Source organism: Leopardus geoffroyi, chromosome C3, assembly GCF_018350155.1.
Source record: "Leopardus geoffroyi isolate Oge1 chromosome C3, O.geoffroyi_Oge1_pat1.0, whole genome shotgun sequence".
Classification (NCBI taxonomy): domain Eukaryota; kingdom Metazoa; phylum Chordata; class Mammalia; order Carnivora; family Felidae; genus Leopardus; species Leopardus geoffroyi.
In genome coordinates, this window is record NC_059338.1 from 86,563,591 (window position 1) to 86,588,106 (window position 24,516).

Genomic DNA, 24,516 nt, shown 5'->3' on the forward strand with positions numbered 1-24,516 from the left:
ATTAACTGAGGGATTAAATTTATGACCTTAACAAGACACAAAATTTTTTTTTCAGATTCAGTTTCCATACAGCTTGGTAGCTAACTTATGTTGCATGTGCTAGTTGGAGGAATTATGTTGTGTGTGTGTGCATGTGTATGTGTATGTATGCGAGAGAGAGATGGAGGGAGGGAGAAATAAAAATAACAGTCTCTCTGTCCCTATTTTATTTATTTTTGATTACTATTTAATATAGATATATTGCCTAAGAAGCATAACACATGTATGAAAAGGAATAAAAAATATCATATGGAATGATTGGAATTTTATAAGAATAAAGGTTAAATGCAACTTAGTTTTCTTAGGCTGTATATATACTGTCAAGAGCAAAAACCAAACTGTAAGAGCTTAAGAGATACGTAGAAACGTAGTGCACACACACACACACACACACACACACACACACACACATTAATATTTCCTGCAAAAAGACCCCAGTATATTCTACTTGGCCATTTCTAACGTAACTTTAAAATTAAAAAGTTTTTATCTCTGTATATATGTAGAAGTTAACTGTTTAATGGAAATGTCTTTTTAAGAATAAAGTTTTAATTTTGAATTATTCTGAAGATTGTTTACTTAGCCTTCATTTTTTAGGACAAGGTAGGGAAAAAGGAATAATAGTGATTCTGTAGATGATGGCAGATATCAGTAGGAGGTAAGATGCTGCTGAACAATAAGTACTTAATACTTGAACTTGACCTGTCCATGGTTACCTTTTGAGACTTAGTCTTTAATTGTATCTCTGCTCACTGTAGGATGCTTCTTCGTGAATATGTTTTTCAAACCCTCTATTTTTTTATCCCACTAATTATGCAATAAAGAAGAAATATGGAATGAGAATCTTAGAGCTGGCAAGGATCACAAAGACCTAAACTCGTTTTTTGTAACATGAAATAGATCTAGAAGGTTTACGACATGTTCAAGATTTGGCAACTAGTTACATATACATCACAAAGAGATTAGCGTCAAGTCCTTTGGATTTTTAAGTCAGTGTTCATTTTGCTATGATAAATTTCTTCAGGATTAGAAGGGACGATTAGTGCTAGACTATAGGGTATTAAATTGTTCTGAAACCAGCAGAAACCCTGTAATTTTCCATTCAAAAAATGTTCTTTGGTAACCATAATATGTCAGTTCATTGTCTCCTCTTTCTTTTAACTGTGATTGATTTTTGAAATATGATTTATCTGAAAGTAAATTACTTCTTAGGACCAGAAAATAGCAATTTGAAAGGGATACTAATATTTTAGTTAATTGTAGTTTTACTTCAATTTCAAATATTAATATATGACCAATGTATGTATTAATATACAAGTGATTCTTGGTTTTCTATGTTTTTCTATTGAGATTTTATTCATTGAAAGAGAAGTAGAACAAGAGAATGTTAATCTGGATTCTAGATCCAGCTGTGTAGCCTCAAATAAGTCACTTAACATCTCTGGGCCTAAATGGCTCCATCTTCAAAGTGGAGAATTAACTCAGTATTTCTTAGTGGGTATACTACTGGCATTTGAGCTGGATAAATCTTCATTATGAAGGACTCTCTTGTGCATTGCAGGGTGTTTAGAATCTCTAATACCAGTAGCATTTCCCAGTCACTGTCACATCCAAAAGCAACCCTGTTATTTGTGAACAAGGGTTGAGGTATACTCCATGTTGAGAATTACTGGCAGATGGTTTCTAAGGATCCTTTCAGCTTTAACATTCTGTGAAATAATTCTTTGAAGAATGATTGAAAAGGAAAAAGGTAATTCATTGATGAAAAATCTCAGCTCCTTTCTGGTATTAAGCAATTTTATTTAAAAAAAATTTTAATGTTTATTTATTTTTGAGAGGCAGAGACACAGAGTGCCAGTGGGGGAGGGGCAGAGAGAGAGGGAGACACAGAATCCAAAGCAGGCTCCAGGCTCTTCTGGACTGTCAGCACAGAGCCTGACGTGGGGCTCGAACTCACGGCTGTTGAGATCGTGACCTGAGCCGAAGTTGGATGCTTCGCTTAGCCGACTGAGCCACCCAGGCACCCCTAAGTAATTTTGTTTTAAAATGAATGTCTTCTGGGGAATCTAGATAACTATACCCACAGATATCTCTATTACTTATCCTGTTCCAAGATGAAATATTATGTTTTTCTAGCTCACTTTAAGCTTTCCATCTATAATACAATGTATCTATGTATAATATACCTAGCCGTATGATCTTCTAAAGTTTCTTAAAGTTACATACTATCGTCTGTATGTAATAAGTAAAAGTAAGATCTGATTATTTTGAGTTGTACTGTTGTTTTTATCTTAGCCTTTTTTAAAAAAGGAATATCATTATATATAGTAATAATTATTTCCTTTTTCTGCCTTCCTTTGGCATGAAGGAAAGGAAGGAATGTAATCTCTGTGTTAAGTAGTATATATAAGTGTATGTACACATATATTCATATACATATGTATATATAATATATACAAGTTAGACATGTAAAAGCAACAACAAATCAATGTTTGATTATCCTAAAAAAAAATCCTAGAAAATGACAGATAAGAGAGAAATAAATTATTGTACTTCTAGTATTTACTCTTTTTTAAGCCAGAGTTAAGCAGTTAACAAGCTAATACACTAATTATGTTAATAAAAGTGATAATTAATTGGGCACTGTCTTCTTCATCATTACTGCTGGCCAACTCCTGCCCTCAGCTGTTACATGACTGGCCTGCCTCAACCCAGGAATGGGTTAATTGCAGTGAAGTGAATTAGATACCAGTGTAGGTTACAATGAAACCCCAGGTCCCATGTTATGTTCCCCAGAAGTTAATGAGGTAATAGTATTATTATGCCATCCAGGTAGAAGTTTCTTTTCTACATAATGTGCATGTTGCAATAAACTTTTAAATGCTAAATAAAATGACAAAATCACACTCAAATGCTTTTTGTCTTTGGTCTTAGCTAAGGCATGCATTTTTTTTTAAAGCATGCACTTAAAAAAATTATTAAAAAGTACTTTTACAATTATAGCTTTTATTATAAAAGACTTGATAATTTAAACTTACTAAGTTAAAAAGTTTAGTTCCTTGCTACTTCTAAAGAATGTTTCCTGGGGCACCTGGGTGGCTTGGTCGGTTAAGCATCCGACTTCAGCTCAGGTCATGATCTCACGGTCCGTGAGTTCAAGCCCCGCGTCAGGCTCTGTGCTGACAGCTCAGAGCCTGGAGCCTGCTTCAGATTCTGTGTCTCCCTCTCTCTCTGCCCCTCCCCTGTTCATGCTCTGTCTCTCTCTGTCTCAAAAATAAATAAACGTTAAAAAAAATTAAATAAATAAATAAAGAATGTTTCCATTTTTCAGTTTTGAGTGTCAGTTTTTATGAGTGTATTACTTAGCCATATGACTGCGTTTCTTTTGAAAATACTGCTTTGTGGCTTTTGAAAATAAACCTTTTTTTAAAGCTTTTTCCTGTTTGGTGCATGTTTGATCATTTTATACAATTTGTTTAAATTATTTTGTATATGGCATGGTTTGCATTTTAAATCTTTAAATTCTTTAATGTGTTCTATCTCTATTTATTGTAAATTTCACCTTACCCTTTAGAACTTTTGATTTTGTTAAAAGTCTAAACCATTATTCATAATGTTCATAAATAGAGTAACTGAGACTTGCAGGCTCTAAATTGTTGCTTAAACACAGCAGTTTCATCCCTGTTCTTTTCATAAATCTCTTATTAGACCAAAGTGTGATTTGTGTTGCCAACTCTACTTCCTGTCCTTCCTTGGGGAAGATGCTGGGGTGGGGCCTGGAACAAGTAGTAGGTGCTCAAAAGATCAAAACTAGCTAATTGGACATTTAGACTATTGAGTTATTTGTAATTGAAGGAATAACGTGCGCATTAAACTGTCTCAGAGTGTAGTTGCTTTAGTACTTTTCTTATTAAGTACATTATAAATGATTTTAAATTATTCCTTTGATTTGTGATCTTATATTGATGATTATGTCCATAGTAACAGACTAAAATAAGTTACCACATTTAGAATTATCATTGCCTTGAAATCATAATAGAAAACAAGACACTTCTTCTGTTTTTCAGATTTTTTTTTAAGTTTGGATTTATACTTTGTAAAATATGGTTAAATTTAATGAATGGAATGTTTAACTATGAAAATGACAAATTATGGTTTCTACTGAATAATGTAATAAAACTCATTTTGTACGCCAAGGGGTCTAGTTTTGTTTTCCAGTATCACCATTATAAATGTGTTTTATAATTTTATAATAGAGGCTAAAACATAGAAACAGTAATATTCTACTTACAGTTCTACCAAAGCATTTTGATTTTCAATTTAAGATATACCTCTAAGTAGAGTAACTTGTTTAAAAAAGAAACAAGGCATACCTTATCGTAAAAAGTATTTTATAAATACTTATTAATATTAGACTGAAGGTTTTTTATAAGAGTTATTTTCAAAGGAAAATATAGTTAAAGGGAGATATCTCAGACTCACTCTACCTGATTGTTTTATTACAATATTTTACCAATTAAAATACCAATTAAAATAATTGATAATTGATTAGGGCTTAGAAATTTCTTTCAAATATTTGCTTTAATGACAACATTAAACGTGTCTATATTCTGAAAACATGAAAATATTTTTAATGGAGTGTTATATTGGAAAAATCATGAAGCAAGATGGGAATAATTTGACATACTCTTTCTGAGAGAAATTTTGCAAAATTTTAAGAATCCTTAACTTCCTTCCTTCCTTCTGACTCAGTATTACCATTTAGGAATCTACCCTAAGGAACTTTCAGAGGAACATAAAAAGATTTAGATACAAGTTTATATTAATATTATTTGTAAATGTGGAAAAAAAAATATCTAGTGATAGGGGATTAAACTGTTATACATCATATGATGAAAAAATGCCACCAATATTTCTAGATAGCAATAATGAAGCAGCAGAAAGAGAATTCAAGGAATCAACCTTATTTACAATTACACCAAAATCCATTAGATACCTCTGAATAAACCTAACCAATGAGGTAGAAGATGTGTAACTGAAAACTATAGAACACTTCGGAAAGAAATTGTTGAGGAAGAAATTGTGAAGAAGACCCAAAGAAATGGAAAAACATTCCATGCTCATGGATTAGAAGAGCAAATATTATTAAAATGTCTATACTGCCCAAAGCAATCTACACACTCAGTGCGATCCTTATCAAAATAACACCAGCATTTTTCACAGAGCTAAAACAAACAATTCTAAAATTTGTATGGTACCAGAAAAGACCCTGAATCGCCAAAGTAATGTTGAAAAAGAAAAGCGCAGCAGGAGGCATCACAATTCCGGACTTCAAGCTACATTATAAAGCTGTGATCATCAAGACAGTATGGTACTGGCACAAAAACAGACACATAGATCAGTAGAACAGAATAGAAAACCCAGAAATGGACTCACAACTATACAGTCAACTAATCTACCACAAAAGAATATCCGATTAAAGAAGAATATCCAATTAAAAAAGACAGTCTCTTCAACAGATGGTGTTGGGAAAACTGGACAGTGACATGCAGAAGTATGAAACCGGATGGCTGTCTTACACCAGACACAAAAATAAATTCAAAATGGCTGAAAGACCTGTGAGACAGGAAACCATCAAAATCCTGGAGGAGAACACAGGCAGCAACCTCTTTGACCTTAGCTATAGCAGTTTCTTACTAGACACATTTCTGGATGCAAGGGAAACAAGACAAAAATAAACTATTGGGACCTCATCAAGATAAAAAACTTCTGCACAGCAAAGGAAACAATCAACAAAACTAAAAGGCAGCTATTGGAATGGTAGAAGATATTTGCAAATGACATATCTGATAAAGGGCTAGTATCCAAAATCTATAAAGAACTTATCAAACTCAACACCCAAAAAACAATCCAGTGAAGAAATGGGCAGAAGACATGAATAGACACTTTGCCAAAGAAGATGTCTAGGTGGCTAACAGACACATGAAAAGATGCTCAATATTACTTATCATCAGAGAAATACAAATCAAAACTATAATGAGATACTGCCTCACACCTGTGAGAATGGCTTAAAATTAACAACTCAGGAAACAACAGATGTTGGTGAGCATGTGGAGAAACGGGAACCCTCTTAACACTCTTGGTGGTAATCTGAACTGGTGCAGCCACTCTGGAATATAGTATGGAGGTTCCTCAAAAAATTAAAAATAGAACTACCCTAGGACCCAGCAATTGTGCTACTAGGTATTTCTCCCAAGGATGCAAAAATAACTTACCAAAGGGGCACATGCACCCCAGTGTTTATAGCAGCACTGTCAAACAGTAGCCAAAATATAGAAAGAGCCCAAATGCCCATCAACTGATGAATAGATAAAGAAATACACACACACACACACACACACGTATAAACACACCACAATGGAATATTACTCAGCCATCAAAAAGAATGAAATCTTGCCATTTGCAACGAGGTGAATGAAACTAGGGTGTATTATGCTAAGTGAAATAAGTCAGTCAGAGAAAGACAAACACCATATGATTTCACTCATATGTGGAATTTAAGAAACAAAACAGATGAACACAGGGGAAGGGAAGGCAAAATAAAATAAGATAAAAACAGAGAGGGAGACAAACCATAAGAGACTCTTAACTACACAGGACAAACTGAGGGCTGCTGTTGGCAAGTCGGGTGGGGAGATAAGCTAAATGGGTGATGGACATTAAGGAGAGCACTTGGTGTTGTATGTAAGTGATGAATCACTAAATTCTACTCCTGAAACCAGTACTACACTAAATGTTAACTAACTTGAATTTAAATAAAAACTTGGAAGAAAAAATTAAAATAAAATAAAATAAATAGAAATCATGGGCAAATAGAAAAAAAATGCCACCAATCAAATCATTACCTTAAAAAAATTGAAGATAAGGGAAAATATTCACCATATAATGCTTTGTAAAAATGGCAGAATATGTTTTATGTATACATCTCTATAGAAAAAAGATCAAAGGGTAATACATCAAAATGTTCATTTCTGAGAAGTTATAGGTACTTAATTTTTTTTTCTGAATCCAATTAACTTCCTGCAGTAAACATGTATGATCTTCATACTTGAAAAGTGTAACTTTTTCCTTTGGACAAGGCAAAGGATATTAGTATTTTAAATGTTATTTTCTAATTTTGCTTAAAAATTCCTAAGTCAAAAAAAAACAAACTCAATATCCACATCTCTTTAATATATGTAAATACAAATACATAAATATTTGTGTAAGTTATGTATACATATACATAATGCATGCATGTGTGTATATAAATATGGCTTGTTTAATGTAAGATGTTTACAGTAAATTCCTATTTAAGCAATGTATTTTGCTTGAAAAGCACAATCAGAGGCACAAGGCATTGTATGGCCAGGTTGCAGACAGTTGTTCTGTTTCCAGAGGCTCTGTTTAAAACTCGCATATAGGGGCACCTGCGTGGCTTAGTCAGTTGGGCATCTGACTTCAGCTCAAGTCATGATCTCAAGGTTTATGAGTTCAAGCCCCACGTCGGGCTTGCTGCTGTTGGTGCACAGCCCACTTCAGACCCTCTGTCCCCCTCTCTCTGCCCCTCCCCCACTTGAGCTCTCTCAAAAATAAAACATTAAAAAAATTTGTTTTTAACTCACATGTTGTATGTTCCTGAAAAGTGTAATTTAAACAAATTTTCTACTTTATTCTAAGCACTAATATAAAGAGTAAATTTTAGTATACTTATAACACTGACAAAAATATTTGAATACAAAAGTTACATTTTAGTTATGAAGTAGTATAAAATATTTTAGTAAAACCTACTAGGAATTTTCTAGGATTAAAGGAAATATGAACTTTAAAGTGGTAATAGTTGTTCTTCTATGGTTAGAGGTCCTGTTGTCATTGCAATAATATAGGTTTGGTTGTAGGATTACTGTCCCAAAAACATGTCCTAGGAAAAGCTTCTCCTGATGCTTACTAATAAACTATTATTGGTTACCTTCCAGTACAGGAAAAAGAAAAAAAAAAGATTAACTGGAAATTAATTTATTAGAACCTACAATTAGCCAACTTATCTCCTACTAAATGCCATTTTAAGGTTTTAAAAAAGGGTAATGATAAACAATTGGTCAGGAATTTACTTTAAAATTTATTTTATTTTATTTTATTTTTTATGTTTATTTTGAAAAAGAGAGTGCATGTGCACACACATGTGCACACGTGAGCAGGGTAGAGGCAGAGAGCGAGGAAGAGAGTCCCAAGCAGGCTCTGTGCTATAAGCACAGAGCTCGGCCATGGGGCTCGATCCCACAAGCCATGAGATCATGACTTGAGCTGAAGTCAACAGTGGGACATTCAACTGACTGAACCACCCAGGTGCCCCACTCAGAATAGGGGCACGTGGGTGGCTCAGTCAGTTAAGTCTCTGATGTTGGCTCAGGTCATGATCTCAGGGTTCGTGAGTTCAAGACCTGCGTCGGGCTCTGTGCTAACAGTGCAGAGCCTGCTTGGGATTCTCTTTCTCTCTGCCCCTCCTGTGCACTCTTTCTCTCTCAAAATAAATAAATACACTTTAAAAAATAAAATAAGCTTTTAGAATGTGACCTAGGATACAGAAACATTTAGACCTGTGTCCTACAGCAAAACCTGAGAACCTCTGGCACAGTTGAGATGCTTTTTATTCATCTGTTTTTCCCATAGTGCTCAGCATTGTGCTGTGTATTAGTTCTCTGTGTGCACAATGGAGTCTGATCCAAAGATACCAAGTTTAGACTGCTAGATGACTGATCAACAAAGCATCACAGTAGAGAGACTGAAAAAAATCCATGTTCCAGCAATTCATTTGCCCAGATCTAGGGAGTCTCTTTCTTGTGTCGCCTTTTCTGAGGCTCCCTTTAAAATAATCTCTCTCCCTCCCTCCCTCTCCGTTTAAAAAAAAATCTCTGCATTTGTTGCTCATCTGTTTTTCTTACCATGTTCTGTTTCTCATTCCTCCCTCTGCTGCTCTCTTCCTAATCTAACATTCCTCTTTCTTTAAGTAAATACAGTACCAAACTTATTTATACTTATATTTATGTAGGAAAATATAAAACACAGCTGGATTAAATACATTATTATTCCTGAAATAGGAGAAAAAAATTCTTAATTTGTGTTTTCTTTTGACTCTCTTCTCATTTCTTTTTTATATGATAGTGCCCTCACTTTTATGCTTCCTAAAGAGCTATTAATTGAGAATTAAAATGATTGTGATGCACTATAGTATTCTAATACATCAAAGAAATAATTCCTTTTTAAAAAATGTTAATATTACACAGGCAATAATGGCATTTTTATAAGCTACGACAGGTCTCTGGTTGCTTCAGTTAATTAGAAAACTAACTGAATACCTCATGTTTTATACAATCTAAAAAGTTAGAGTTTCATTGCATTTAGAAAAAAAGTAAAATTGCTTTACATTTTAAATCATTTTCTCTAGTCTTGCTGGGTTGCTGAAGCAAAACAAAATGTTGAAAGTGTTAAAAAAATCCTATATTTAAACATACCAAGTGTTTTTCTTATATTCTCAAGATTTGTAATTAGTATCTCAGATATTTTTACATTAGGAAAAGATTTGTCTATGTTTTATAATACTTTAATATATTTAAATTCTCAAGGACATGTTGGAGGAAGAGAGAGTTCCATTTCAAATAATTTTCATTTGATTTGATACAGTAAAAACTAGCTGTTTGCAACAACTGTCTTTTCTTATTTACCCTTCCTCAGGCAGACTTTTAAATGCACCATCCAAAGGAAAAAAATCCTATATGTAAATATTACGTCATAAATGCTTGCAGATAATTTTCCTAACCTATGTATTTCTTTTTTTTAATTTTAATTTTATTTTTAGTTTATCTTTTGAGAGAGAGAGAGAGAAGGGGAGGGGCAGAGAGAGAGGGATAGAGAGAATCGCAAGCAGGCTCCATGCTGTCAGAGCAGAGCCTGATGCAGGGCTTGAACCCACAAACCATGAAATCATGACCTGAGCCGAAATCAAGAGTCAGATGTTTAACTGACTGAGCCACCCAGGCACCCCCTAACCTATGTATTTTAAACATGGAACTCTAGTAAGAGCAACTTCTTCCAATAATGAGAAATATCTAAAAAAAGGGAAAAATGCAAGGGAATATGGATGCTATTTTTTTGCCACTATTATGAATAAACACAGTTAAAGAAAGCAGAAGAGTCATCATTCAATTAAGGATTTTGGTGTCTGTGTTCATGAGGAATATTGGTGTGCAGATTTTTCTTTTTTGCGATTTCTTGGTTAGGTTTTATTTTTAGGATTATTCTGACCTCATAAAACAAATTGGGAAGTATTTTCATATCTTCTGTTTTTTGAAATAATTTGTGAGTTTATATAAGATTGTGTGTGTGTGTGTGTGTGTGTGTGTGTGTGTTTAAGCATTTGACAAAATTCACCAATGAAACCATCTGAGCCTGGAGGATTTTTGTGTGTATATGTTATGGAAAAGTGTTTGGTGACAAATTCAATCTTATTAATAGATAGAACTATTCAGATTTTTTGTTTCATTTTATGTCAGTTTTGGTAAATTGTATTTTTCAAACAATTTGTCCATTTTATCAAAGTTGTTGATTTTGTTGGCATAAAGTTACTGGTAATACTCTCTTTAATTTCTTTAGGATCTGTAGTGATGTCCCTTCTTTCATTTCTGATATTAGTATTTTGTGTTTTCTCTTTCTTGATCAGTGTACCTAGGGGCTTATTAATTTTGTTGATCATTTCAAAGAACCAACTTTTGTCTTTGTCTATTTCCTTTATTTTCTATTTATTGATTTCGGCTCTTTTCTTTTGTTATTTCCTTTTTGTTTACTTTTGATTTAACTCGCTCTTGGTCTTTTTTTCATAGCTTCTTAAGATAAAACTGTAAGCCATTTATCTTAGACCTTTCTTCTTATTAATGTAAGTATTTCAAACTATAAGCTTTCCTTTAAGCATTCATATAGCTGCATCCCATAAATTTTGATATGTTGTATTTTCATTGATATTCAGTCTAATTTCCCTTTTGATTTCTTCTTTGGCCCATGTATTTAATTATGTTAAAAAGTTTATTTATTTTGAGAGAGAGAGAGAGAGTGAGTGAGCAGGGGAAGGGCAGAGGGAGACAGAGGATCTGAAGCAGGCTCTGTGTTGACAGCAGAGAGCCCAGTGTGGGGCTTGAACTCACAAACGTGAGATCATGACCTGAGCTAAAGGCAGAGGCTTAACTGACTGAGCCACTCAGGCACCCAGGCCCATGTATTTAGAAAATGTTATTTAATTTCCAAAACTCTTTTTCTGGATACCTTATTGTTGATTCCATTTTGGTCAGAGAATGTATTCCTTATGATTTTAATCATAAATTTATTAATATCTGTTTTGTGGATCAGCTTATGGTCTCTCTTGGTGAGTGAACCATCTCCACTTTAGAAGAATATATGTATTCTATAGTTGTTGGGTGTTGTTAAAATATTAATTGGATCAGGATGATTGGTAGTGTTGTTCAAATAATCTGTATCTTACTGATATTTTTGCCTAGTTTTCTGTCAGTTGCTGAGAAAGAGGTTTCTATCTCTCTAAGTATGACTGTGGAATTGTTTATTTTGCCCTTTAATTCTGTCAGATTTTGCATCATGCATTTTGAAGCTATGTTATTAGGCATAATCAAATTATTATTTTGCCTTTTGATGAATTAACTCTTTTATCATTTTGAAATGTCCCTGGTTCTGGTCATATTCTTTAGGTCTACTTCATGTGATATTAAAATAGCCACGCCAGCCTTTATAAGCTTAGTGTTTGTATAGTAAGTATATCTTTTACCATCCATTTACTTTCAACCTATTAAAGTGTAATTCTTGTGGATATCATATAGTTGGGTCTTGCTTTTTTATCCATTTTGACAAACTCTGCCTTTTCTTTTTTTTTTTTTTTTTAATTTTTTTTTTCAACGTTTATTTATTTTTGGGACAGAGAGAGACAGAGCATGAACGGGGGAGGGGCAGAGAGAGAGGGAGACACAGAATCGGAAACAGGCTCCAGGCTCTGAGCCTTCAGCCCAGAGCCCGATGCGGGGCTCGAACTCACGGACCGCGAGATCGTGACCTGGCTGAAGTCGGACGCTTAACCGACTGCGCCACCCAGGCGCCCCGAAACTCTGCCTTTTCATTGACGCGTTTAGTTTAGTCCATTAACATTGAATGTAAATTACTGACATGGTAGGATATAGGTTTGCTATTTTACTATTTGCTTTTTGTCCCTCTGTTCTCATTTCCTGCATTTTTTTTACTTAATTCTTAAAAATTCCTTTCAAATTATTTACTAGCTTTTTAACCGTATTCTCATTGCATTTTGTCTGTATGTGTGATTGCTCTAGGCATTACAAATATGCATTCTTGGGGCACCGGGTGGCTCAGCTGGTTAAGTGTCCAGCTTTGGTTCAGATCATGATCTCATGGTTCGTGGGTTCAAGCCCCGCGTTGGGCTCTATGCTGACAGCTTGGAATTGACCCTGCTTCAATTCTCTGTCTCCCTGTCTCTCTGCCCCTCCCTCACTTTCTCTCAAAAATAAATAAATATTTTTTTAAAAAACAAATATTCATTCTTAGTTTTTCATAGACTACTTAGAGCTAATATTGTACTACTTAATAGACATTGTAGAAATATCGCAACCAAATTACCCAGTTGGTCCATTTGTAACCTCTTTCATCCTTTATGCTTTGATGTCATATGTATTACATCTACGTATGTTATAAACTCCATAAGGCAGAGTTACAATTTTTTCTATAGGTAGTCAGGTCTACCTAAATTAAATTACCAGGGAACAGTTTTTTATATAACCATTTCTGATATTCTTCATCCTTTCCTAAAGATCCTACTGCCCAACTGGCGTTTCCCTTCAGTCTGAAGAACTCGCTCTCACATTTCCTATATTGCAGGTTGGCTGGCAACATATTCTCATAGTTTTAGTTTTTCTGAAATACATTTGCCTTCATTCTTGAAGGATAATCTTTCTGGATACAGAATAAAGGCCGATAGCTTTTTTTTCCCCCTTCTTGAATCATGTAAATCATTGTTTTCCTTTAGTGAACATGTCATTTTTTTGTGACTATATAAGATTCTTTTTTATCATTGATTTTCTTCATGTTTATTCTACTAGGGGTTCACTGAACTTTCATGACTCTTGAAATTTTTGTCTTCCACCAAATTTGGGAAATTATTAGACATTATTTGTTCAAACATTTTTTTTTTTGTTTTTTTTTTTTCTTCTTGCTTTCTGGAACTCCAGTTATACATGTTTTGACTTTTTGATATTTAGCCACAAGTCTCTGAGACTGATTTGTTATTTCTCAATCCTTTTATCTTCTGTTCTTCAGATGAATAATTTTTTTTTTAACGTTTATTTATTTTTGAGACAGAGAGAGACAGAGCATGAACGGGGGAGGGGCAAAAAGAGAGGGAGACACAGAATTGGAAGCAGGCTCCAGGCTCTGAGCCATCAGCCCAGAGCCTGACGCGGGGCTCGAACTCACGGACTGCAAGGTCCTGACCTGAGCTGAAGTCGGACGCTTAACCGACTGAGCCACCCAGGCGCCCCTGGATGAATAATTTTTATTGGTCTATCATGTTCGCTCTTCATTCTGCTTTTAAGCCTATCCAATTAATTTTAAGATTTCAGATAATTTTCATATGAGTTTGGTTCTTTTTATAGTTTCTATTTGACTATGTTTTCATTTATGTTTTTGAATATAATTTTAATTGCTACTTTATTAGACCTTATCTGCTACTTCTAACATTTGAGTCACTTCAGAATTTATCTTCATCTATTGTTTTTTTCTCCTGAAGATGGGTCATTTTGTCCTGTTTCTTTGTTTGTGAAGCATTTTAGATTATATCTTAATCACTGCTGCAATTATCATGTTGTAGAGACTCTGGATTGTGCTTTATTCTTCTAAAAGAGACTGATTTTTCTTTACTTGTTTTAGCAGGCAGTTGATGGTTAGGCTCATACTACAAACTGTATCTTGGTGTACAGCTCAAATCTTCAGTTATTTTACTCTTAGCTGAGATTTTTTTTGGTTTTTACCACACATGTGTGGTTCACAGGTCAGCTGTGCATTTGAACTGACTGTATATACAGAATTTAGGGCTCCTCCTCCTTTCTGTCTCTATCATTTCCAGGACTCCCCTTTCACTTTCTAGTGGCTTTGGCTACCTTGCACCCTGGCCACTGCTTCTGCAGGCCAGAAAGACTGAAGATATTTTGTTGGAGTTTTAGTTGCCCCAATATTGTGGGTGAGGTCTGCCCTTAGGCCAAAAGCTACAATAAGCAGCTAATTCACTTAGTTCCATTCCTTTTTCTAAGTGTTGATTCCTTTCCAGAATCAACCTGTTTTTGGACATTTTCTAGTGCTTTTAGGTAGTTATATATTTATTACATATTTGTTTATAGTTTATAGATATTCTATGCAGGAAAATTGGTCTCACAGGAGGTTAGGAAGCCAGTAGTGGAAGTAGAACCAGAATTTTTTAAGTTAAAATCATTGGAAAATATGATATGGTAAAATACAGTCTAGTGTTAATGATTATCTTATTATTTCAAGATATTTAGAAAAAGAAAAAAGTAATGGTGTATATTACACACACACATACACACCCAAACTGAAAGAACTAGGTTTTTCTAACTCCAAAGTCTTCTTAATGAAACATTAGATTAGAATATATTTCCGATGTAAGCGTCGATAGTTTACTATATGTCAAAAGAAAATTCTCAAGTTTATTTATTTATTTTGAGAGAGAGAATGAGAGAGAGTGCGAGCAGGGGGCAGGACAGAGAGAGAGGGAGAGAGAGAATCCCAAGCAGGCTCTGTGCTGCTCTCAGCATGGAGCCCACAGTGGGGCTCAATCTCACAAACCAGCTCAATCTCACAAACCGTGAGATCACGGCCTGAGCCAAAATCAAGGGTCAATTGCTTAACTGACCGAGCCACTCAGGTGCCCTCAAAAAGAAAATTCTTGGGGTGCCTGGGTGGCTTAAGTCAGTTGAGCGTCCGGCTTCGGCTCAGGTCATGATCTCACAGTTCGTGAGTTCGAGCCCCGCGTCGGGCTCTGTGCTGACAGCTCAGAGCCTGGAGCCTGCTTCTGCTCCTGTGTATCCCTCTCTCTGCCCCTAACTCACTCGTATTCTGTCTCCGTCTCTGTCAAAAATAAAAAACAAAATTTTTTTAATAAAAAAAGATAATTCTTAAGGTTAAGATACATATGTAGGGAAATAAAAAGCTTCTGGGGTTTATTGTGACTGTTTTGAGGGAGGTTATGTTAGCAGCGACTACAGTTTTTTGGTGTTTTTTTTTTTTTTTTAAGTTTGTTTCAAGAGACAGAGGGTGGGAGAGGGGTAGAGAGAGAAGGAGAGGGAGAGAATCCCAAGCAGGCTTCGCACTGTCAGCACAGAACCCAATGTGGGGCTGGATCCCAGGAACCGTGAGATCATGACCTGAGTGGAGATGAAGAGGTGGGTGCTTAACCGACTGAGCCACCCAGGCGCCCCACAGCCAGTACAGTTTAAACCTGTGTAAGATTGCGTGGGCTTACTTCCAAGATTGAGTTCTGTTGTGCATTGAACCTCTAATGTTTTTCACTTCTGATATATATAATTTTGATTTAGTTAACATAATAAGGTAATAAACAGCGTCAAAGTCCTCAAAATGATCAACTTATGGCTTAAAACACTTTTGACAGATACTTTCCAATAAAATTTCCACTTTCTAGGAAATGTTCCTTTCATGTTTCCTCTTGCTGCTTATTAGGTTCTTTGTGAAGCAGGAGGCAAAGTCTCTGCTTTGATTTTACTTTAATCTCTGTGCCAGTGGTTTTCCTTCCTGCTCTGTCTCCTTTACTTTATATTTCTTTCTCTTTCTCAGTCTTTAAAAAAGTTATTTTTTCATTAGTTTTAATTTTTTAATCCGTATGTGTAATAGGAAAGAGAGATGAGGAATATTGATTATATTATTTGATTGTTTGCTCTTTGCTGCACATTATACATTTGCCTACCTCTTACCCTTTCTTCTTAGGAGTTGTAAAATATTTTAAATATTTTGCTCAATATGAAGATGTAGGGAATTTGAAGAAGTAAAAGCAAGGACTCTGTGTACTCTCATTCTATTGGGAAAGTCCTGCTTGTTGAATTTTTAGGTATTTCAAGATGTTCCAGTCAACTGACAAGGACTTCTCCTCACAGTGTCAGAACTGTAGTGATGATGAGAGTAATGCATCTAGCAAATAGTTCTGGTATGTAACCACTTTTGCATGTTTACTTCAGCAGAAAACTCTGGAGTACGTAGTAACCTATGTTCCTTGTTAAAATTTGGAAAACCATTTGCATGCTTTCAAAATAGATCTTGAGGTAATGGTGTTAGTCAACAGACAGCGAATATACTTTAATCAGATGGGAAATTCTGCAAAGATTAGTATATCTTCATTTCATAACTCTTCTAAAAAGGGGAAAACAAAACTTAAACTTGCATTCTTAGAACTGTCTGGATAATATGATCATTGATTAAACTCAAGGTTTTAGCATACTTATTGTAAAACCATTTTGGTACTGTATGCGCTTTTAGTAAAATACCATTCACAAATATGGACAATACTTTTTTACATAGTTTATCAATGGAGATACATTTGCTTTTTACTTTTTCTAAAACTAAATTCTTCACTTCTTATGTTGTCACAGAGTATAAATAAAAATTTTAGAAAATATATATCCAGTTTGTAATGTGTTTCCTTGGACAGTCTGGTTGTACTAAACCTTTACAGCAGTGTGATCCATGGTGTGGGTGTTAATTTTTTTGGACTGGAGGAGGAGGGTAAAGTACATTTCTCTGCCATTTTACCAGAGCTTACTCTTGTACTTACACAAATGGTGAGATGGTTATTGTTATGAGATGAGGTATGTTGTTTCTTTATAATAATTGTTAGTTTTTAGATTTAATGATGGCAGTTAAAGATATTACTTTGGGAAAATTTGGTGTGTTTATTATGATATATATTATAAACAGTTTATTGTTACTTGTGATTTTGACTAGCACTCTACTTTTTATTGTGTAGAATATTCTATATTATCCGATAGTATAGGTTCCAAAACTCAAAATATTTCGTTATATTATCAAGGGAGATTAAGGAACAGAACACAATCCGGTGAAGTCATTGTTGAAATACATTGCTTTAAAAATAATATTTTCTGTTTTTTAAAGGATATCTAGGTCTATTTGAATATTCTTTTTTCTGCTATCAATGTTTGTTTGTATATATCTTAAGACATCTATCATTGCCATCTTAAAGAAGGGTAACTGTATTTCAAAGGTTTTTGTTTTTTGTGTTTTTGGTGGGTTTTTTTGTTTGTTTGTTTGTTTTGTTTTTACTGTAACTAATCAGGCCCATTATATAGATGTAAAGATTTAAAAAAAAAAAGAAAAATGAAAAGCTAATGATTACCCAAGGCCATAGGGTCCATGGTAGACTCGTAACTAAAGTTCAGTTTTGTTTTCTAGCCTTGTGATGTAATCCATACCAAGTATTATTTTCTGTATGGATAACTTTGGTTTGTTATCCTACAAAAATGTATGAATAAACTTTGATATTCTCCCACTTTGTAAATCTGCTGGTATTTTCTTCACTGTAATAAAAAAGAACTCATGCTATGGTACCTAATTCTTGACCTAAACCCTTTTTTTCCCCTTTAGAAAAATTGGAAGCACCACCACCCACACCAGGACAGCTGAGATATGGTAATGGTTCTATAATTGTTAAATATTTGCGCATCTGTCTTTTAGACTTGAAATAACTGTATCATTCACTGATAGTATAGAAGAGTCAGTAAATTTAATTTTTCCAGAGAGAGTAGATTATCTTATTTATCATGCTGAAACAAAAAGTTTATAAACTTGGTTTAAGACATATTACAATGTTAGGGAATTTCGACATTTGTAACAGTATCTAACTTTGTTAAACTGTAGTTACCATGTAGAAATAAAATTATACTTATGGTAAGGTTTCCTTGATTCCCAGTAAAAAGGATATGTTTACTTTAGTTTGGATTTAAGTTGGGTAATTTCAGAACTTGAAAGTCTGAGCTCAGGGCTGGGTAGAACTGTTCTCTGGTGGAGAAAATACTTACGGCGTGCTGTTTGTAATGATGAAGAAAGTTAAGTTCGTTTAACACTGCCACGAAGAAGAAGCTTATAAGTGGTGCTGGTGTGCTTTCTTTACTGTTATGATAGGAATTAAATAGTCAAGGCTAACACTGACATAATGTAAAACAGTTTGGGGTCTTATTATAGAGACAATGAAAGAAGAGAATGTTTTAATGGTGCAGTAAATTTGAGTAGATTGTAAGTGTAAGCTAAATATTAGATGTGATTTGCTGTTATAGAATAGTATTTTCCAAAGGAAGTTGAAGAAATCACAAATTAATAGGAGATCATTACATACTGGAGAGTAAACTTACATAACTTTTAAAAATTAATAGCCAGTTCTTTTTTCTCTCAGAGGTAGAATACAATTTATATTAGAAATAAGTAACTTTTCCCAAATACCAAAACATTTAAGAATTCTTTAAGACTTTTTTCCCCCAGGTAATTTTTTGTGATTCTCCTAGCCTAGGTTCATGCAGTTTGTATCCAAGCACCGTATAATACTGTTACCAGTTTTTTTGTCATATTGAATGGTGCCGTTTGTATGGTGTGTTACCATACCCAAACTTTTTGAAGGCTGGTAACCAAATCTTATTTATCTTTGTATCTCATGCCCAGTGGAGTGGCCAGTACATGTTTACTTAACAACATGAAAATTGTATTTTTTCCTTTGTGTTGAAAGTAAATTTTAATATATAGGACACATTTATTTAGGTCTAAGCATAAAAACATGATATATTTTATATTTCAGAGTTGCTTATTACAGAAGTTTGGATGTCTAGTAGTTAAGTAACTAGACTTAGGCAAAAAGTCAAAGAGCTAAGGTTAGACTCCTTAATTGAAGAATCCCATTTCATTAATACACTATTTGATTTTTATCATCTTTAATAACTTTTAAAATAATATTCCTTGTAATTAAAAAATGCTGCTTTTTATCTTGAACTTTCTTACTTGATAGCAAAAAGAAATCTGAAATGATCTGGGATGTATATACACCCTTTTCTTGTGATGTTAGTATTCGATAGTTGTTTTGGGTAGAGGCATTTTTTGTTTTGTTCTGTTCACTGCTTATTAGCCTTCCCTGGGGTGGTGCAGAACTGTACCACTGCAGAACTGGTGTAGCAATATCAAACTTTCATAACTTCTGAATTATATTTTAATTATACTTTCTGTGGACTTAACTACATTAAAAGAAGAAAAACACTCTAAAGTCACTGAACACATACCACCAATTGTTTTAAGGGACTATTTTTTGGATATGGTATAAAATTCACAGTTTTGATGTTTATCTAAAAAAGTCCTTAGTTAAATTGATGTTGACTATATCTTGGCAATTTTATAGATGAATTAGAATAAAATCTTTTAACTATTCCAGCTTTTAATCTATTTCACAGTTTGCCTTCAATTCTCTTAATATGGAATTCTCTTCCTTTCCAGGTTAGTGGTCCTCAACTTAACTAACTAATGTTCATTGAGTATCTGCTATGCACTAGGCATTCTGCAACATGCTGAAGATGCAAATATGAAAAAAAAAATGAGGCTGAATGTATAAAAAATATATAGGTATTAGTTCTTCCTAGTTACACTTCTATTATGTCAGGTCTTTCAGATTATATGTTAGATAGATAAGGTAAGGTATGCTTTTGTTAGGAAGAGATCAAATTACATTTTGATTTAAATCAAATAGTTTGTTTATAGTTTGTGAAAGCTTTCAGGGATACTGATGATGTGAGGGGGGAAAAGACTGGATATAGATGGCTAATATAGATGAGGTAGTAACATTTTTATCATATTTGTCCAAAAAACTGTTTAGTGAGTAAAAGCGACCATATGGTTTCCATGAAATTTGATTCAGGGTATTTTTTATTATTTCTAATATGGAGCTTAATTTTATGATATCAGTCTTTACAATATAAGAAGTAGATTGATATTCATAGCAATTAAATAGGTAAAACATGGTACTCGTAATATATATTTACTTATTTGTTCCGCCAGTAACTGTATGTACTTTGTAGCTAGTAAGAAAACAACCCAGAAGTCTAACACAATTATTTTTACATGTAACAGCGTTTTTAATTTTGGTGTTTTTCCCTAGTATAGCTTCTACGAAGTAGTTGAACTTACTGCAGGAGCAGAATCTTTTGGCTGTGGGGAATGAAAAGCAAATTTCAAAGGTTATCAGATCTATTTAGGAGACTTTAGTCATATGGTCTGTTTTTATCATTTTAAGTTATAGAAATCTTAACATATATTTTCTCTTTTTGGTGTTTTTCAGTATTCATCCACAATGCGATACCTTTCATAGGGTTTGGCTTTTTGGATAATGCAATTATGATTGTTGCAGTAAGTTCTTTCTTTCACCCCTTCTGTTTTGAGTTCAGCTCATGAGTTTGAGCCCTGAGTCGGGACTCTGTGCCACAGCTTGGAGCCTGGAGCCTACTTCGGATTCTGTGTCTCCCTCTCCATCTCCCCCTCCACTGCTTGTGGTCTCTCTCTCTCTCTCTCTCTAAAATATAAATAAACATTAAAAAAATTATTTAGAAATTTTCAAGCATCAGTATTCAGGAGGAAACCTAAGTCTACTTATGGCAGCATTGCCCAAGTATTAGAATGGAATTAGCACAATAGACCATAGGATTTCTTCTTTATTCTATGTAATAACCCATTAGAATAGTTTAATCTTTTTCATTTCAGTTTCTTCTGTTTAAAATGGAAGTAAAAATATGAGTCCTTCTTGTCTTCAGAATGGGATGGATGTGGAACGTCTGAAACTCTCAATAAATTCAGTGCAAATGCAGTAGAGCTAGAGCCTTTTGTTTTGCTGCAGCTCTATCTATTGTACAAGAAGCTGTTGTTGCTTATAATGAACCATATATAGTCTCACTACTGAATGGTTAAAGAACAAAGTGGTTATAAAGGTAATTTTTGAAGTCTGTGATCTCTTGGTTGCCTAGAAACTAGTTTTTTACTCTGTTTTTGATAGACTAAATAACAATGATATCTATATAAATGTATCATTCAGAATTTAAAATTAGGTGAGTTGGTCTTCTTTGTGTTCCAAGAGGTAGGTTTGTTTGTTTATTTATATTTTGAGAGAGAGAGAGAGAGAGAGCATGCACGCGTGCACACACATGGGGGAGGGGCAGAGAGAGAGTGAGAGAGAGAATTCCAAGCAGGCTTCATGCTGTCAGCGCAGAGCTCAATGTGGGACTTGAACTCAAAAACCGTGAGATCATGACCTGACCTGAAATCAAGAGTTGGATGTTAAACCAACTGTGCCACCCAGATGCCCCTGTATTCCAAGAGGTTTAAAGCATCTTTCTTTGTGGTTGGAAAATATAAATTCTAGATCTTTAATTATGGATTATATTGCTCTTTATATTATAATTCTATTTGTTGCTATTGTTTATTTCTATGAAAGCCTAATTTTAATGAATAAAATTATATCGATGTTATTTTTGTGTGAATGCATATATTTAATAGTTAAGTGCATTACTATATTATATGTGAATATTTTTGCATATTTTATGTATATAATTTTGTTGCAATAACATGTTTAACTATTTTAACTTTTTATTACTACTTTGCTATTTTTTGTAGCCACTTCATTAATGTTTAAGATTAATTTCTTCGTAATCATTTTTCAGGGCACCCATATTGAGATGTCTATTGGAATTATTTTGGGAATTTCAACTATGGCAGGTATTTAATAATGTTAATGTTATTATTCCATTGTCTGTATATTTATAAAACATTTCAGTAGGTTAGGTTTAGAAGAAGATACTTAATCTGAATAAGTTTACTCACTGAGATGTCTAATAGTTTATCTCCTTAATCCTATTCTTCTGATTCTTAATTTTGTATATGTTGCACTTCTCCTGAGAAATTTTAGGTACTTTATGTTAGCTAATGGGTAATAGTGCTGTACTGACTATGTTAAAATAAGTTTTTCTCTTTTTTAAAAATTTTTTGAAAAATGTTTTTTAATTTTTGAAAGAGTGAGTGAGCACGAGTGGGGGAGGGGCAGAGAAGGAGACAGAGGATCCAAAGCAGGCTCTAAGCTGTGAACACAGAGCCTGATGTGGGTCTCGATCTCACGAACTCTGAGATCATGACCTGAGCTGAAATCATGTCTCCCACCTAACCAGTTGAGCCACCCAGGTGCCCCAATAAGTTTTTCTCTTAATTCAGTGTTATCCTAAAACCTTTTTACCCTTATTTCTACTGTTATTTATTTTTAAGGGTAGAAAAATCAAAGAAGGAAATACAAGTTTAAAAATCTAATTTGGTTCTATTACCTTCTTTCCCCCAGTTACTACTCTATTTTTTATGATGGTGAAATTTGGGAATGGTTCAGTGGTGTGTTTATTATGTAGAAAAGTATGAAGTAGATGAGTTAATAAAAGAGACATTTCTTCTCTATATGATTTTCTTGAATTTCAGACCTATGCATAAAACTTTTACTCTAACTTCCAAATATCCAAATTTCCTTAAATATAATGAAAGATAAAACTACGAAATATTGTATGGGTATTGACACCAGAATGGAAACTGGCTGCCACAACAGAAAAAAACCCACTACTTGATGGAAGTACAGCACTGTAATCTCGAAAGACTTGTGTTCTATTTTGAAATCTTGACTCAGAGCTACCCAGTGAGTTACTTTGGATATAGTTGTTGTGGTTTCAGAAGCTGTGATAACTCTTCCAGATCAGTGCTTTATTGATGAGACAGTGATGTATTATAAGGATTTTTCTGATTTCCAGATAACAATTCACTTATCCACTTCTCAATTTTTTAGCTGCTGCTTTGGGAAATCTTGTGTCAGATTTAGCTGGACTCGGGTAGGTCCATTTATTCATTCATTTGTGCATGTGTGTACTGACCTTGCTCTCTTTCTCTTCTCCATTCTTTAATTGAGAAGAATTAAGAAATGGGATATTTATTGGGTGTGTTTTCAAACTGACGTTTTAAATTTATTTTTTCTAAATGAGTGGTGCTAAATCTTTGGTGTACATCAAATATGAATGCCTGGGTTGCACTTCAGAATTAGGGACCTGGAATTTGTGTTTAAAATCCTTTCAAGAGACTGATACATGCAAAAAAGTTTTCTAAGATGACCACAATGTAAGCAGAGTTTAATTTTCATTTACTGAGGTATTTATATGTCTTTTATAGACATTTCCAAGCTGAGGCAGGATTAATAGCAAGAATCCCCATCATTATTTCACCCCACCCTTCTCCCACTAAGCCCAAAGATAAAAGATACGGCTCAAATGTGAGGATACTGACTGGGCATGTTTTCCGGAGAGAGGAACTTTCAAAAGGCATAATGGCTGGAGCATATGTGGGAATGGCCAGAGCATTACAGGGTTTGGCCAGTTTTCGCTCCCTTTATTTCATGTGGCAGGAATGATGAAAAAAAGTGAGGATGTCTACTTAGAAAAGGCCAGCTTTTCCCCTTTCTCTCTTTACATTCTCTCTTCTGAGCAACACGTGGACTGGGCTTCCTCTTGAGCTTGAGGAAGCCTGGAAATTATAAATTAGACTAAGGTGACATTAACTACTGTGATAAAGATACTCTCTTTTGCCCAGTCTTTGGCTCTATTTCTTCCTTTCTTCATGTGTTAGAGTGGTCAGTTTTGAGATTTGGATTTGGATCTAGTGGTAGTCTACCTAGCCCTATAATCTCGGAAAAGGCAGCTTCATAAGTGATCTGACCCTGTCTATTAGACTTCTGTACTGGAGTTTGGGGCCAAAGCTACTGTTAAACACAAAGTTTCTTTGCTTCTGGGCCAAGGCAGAAATTTTATATCCCTGGGATTTGTGACATTAATTTATAATGATATCACCCCTTACACGTTCCACTTCTCCATTTCCAACATTAATGTTAAAAATGGTAATATTATAGCTACTGTGATAGCTTTTTATAATTAATACAACCAAATGATCTAATAGAATTTAAAGCCGTTTAATTTTAGATTGCATCATGAAACAGTTCTTTTTGATTAGAGATAAAGATTTTGTTGGGAGTCTTTATATTTAAGAACTATTTCTCCTCTGCCTTTAAAAAATATCATCAAATAACAGATACTACATTTTATTGATTCTTAGATATACAGATTAAGTTTTTTTTAGAACTTAATATATCTGCTCTTGGGATCCATCTTATAATTGATGTATGCATAGATGAGTTGGCAATTCTTTTTTTATTACAGTTCATAAAGTAAGTTTGTATCTGATAAA

The 24,516-nt window shown here is 34.1% G+C and overlaps 1 protein-coding gene across 3 annotated transcripts in view; it reads left to right on the forward strand.

Annotated features, from left to right (window-relative positions):
- Positions 1–24,516, forward strand: part of TMEM65 (transmembrane protein 65) — a 53,316-nt gene that overhangs the window by 18,649 nt on the left and 10,151 nt on the right. For 2 of the 3 annotated variants that reach the window (XM_045453739.1, XM_045453738.1), the window contains 4 exons: positions 17,821–17,865; positions 20,546–20,613; positions 21,918–21,972; positions 23,072–23,114. In XM_045453739.1, coding sequence (XP_045309695.1) covers positions 17,821–17,865; positions 20,546–20,613; positions 21,918–21,972; positions 23,072–23,114 — 211 coding nt within the window. Of the gene's footprint in view, positions 1–16,273; positions 16,370–17,820; positions 17,866–20,545; positions 20,614–21,917; positions 21,973–23,071; positions 23,115–24,516 lie in introns of all 3 variants that reach the window. The other variant, XM_045453737.1, reaches the window with a different exon arrangement.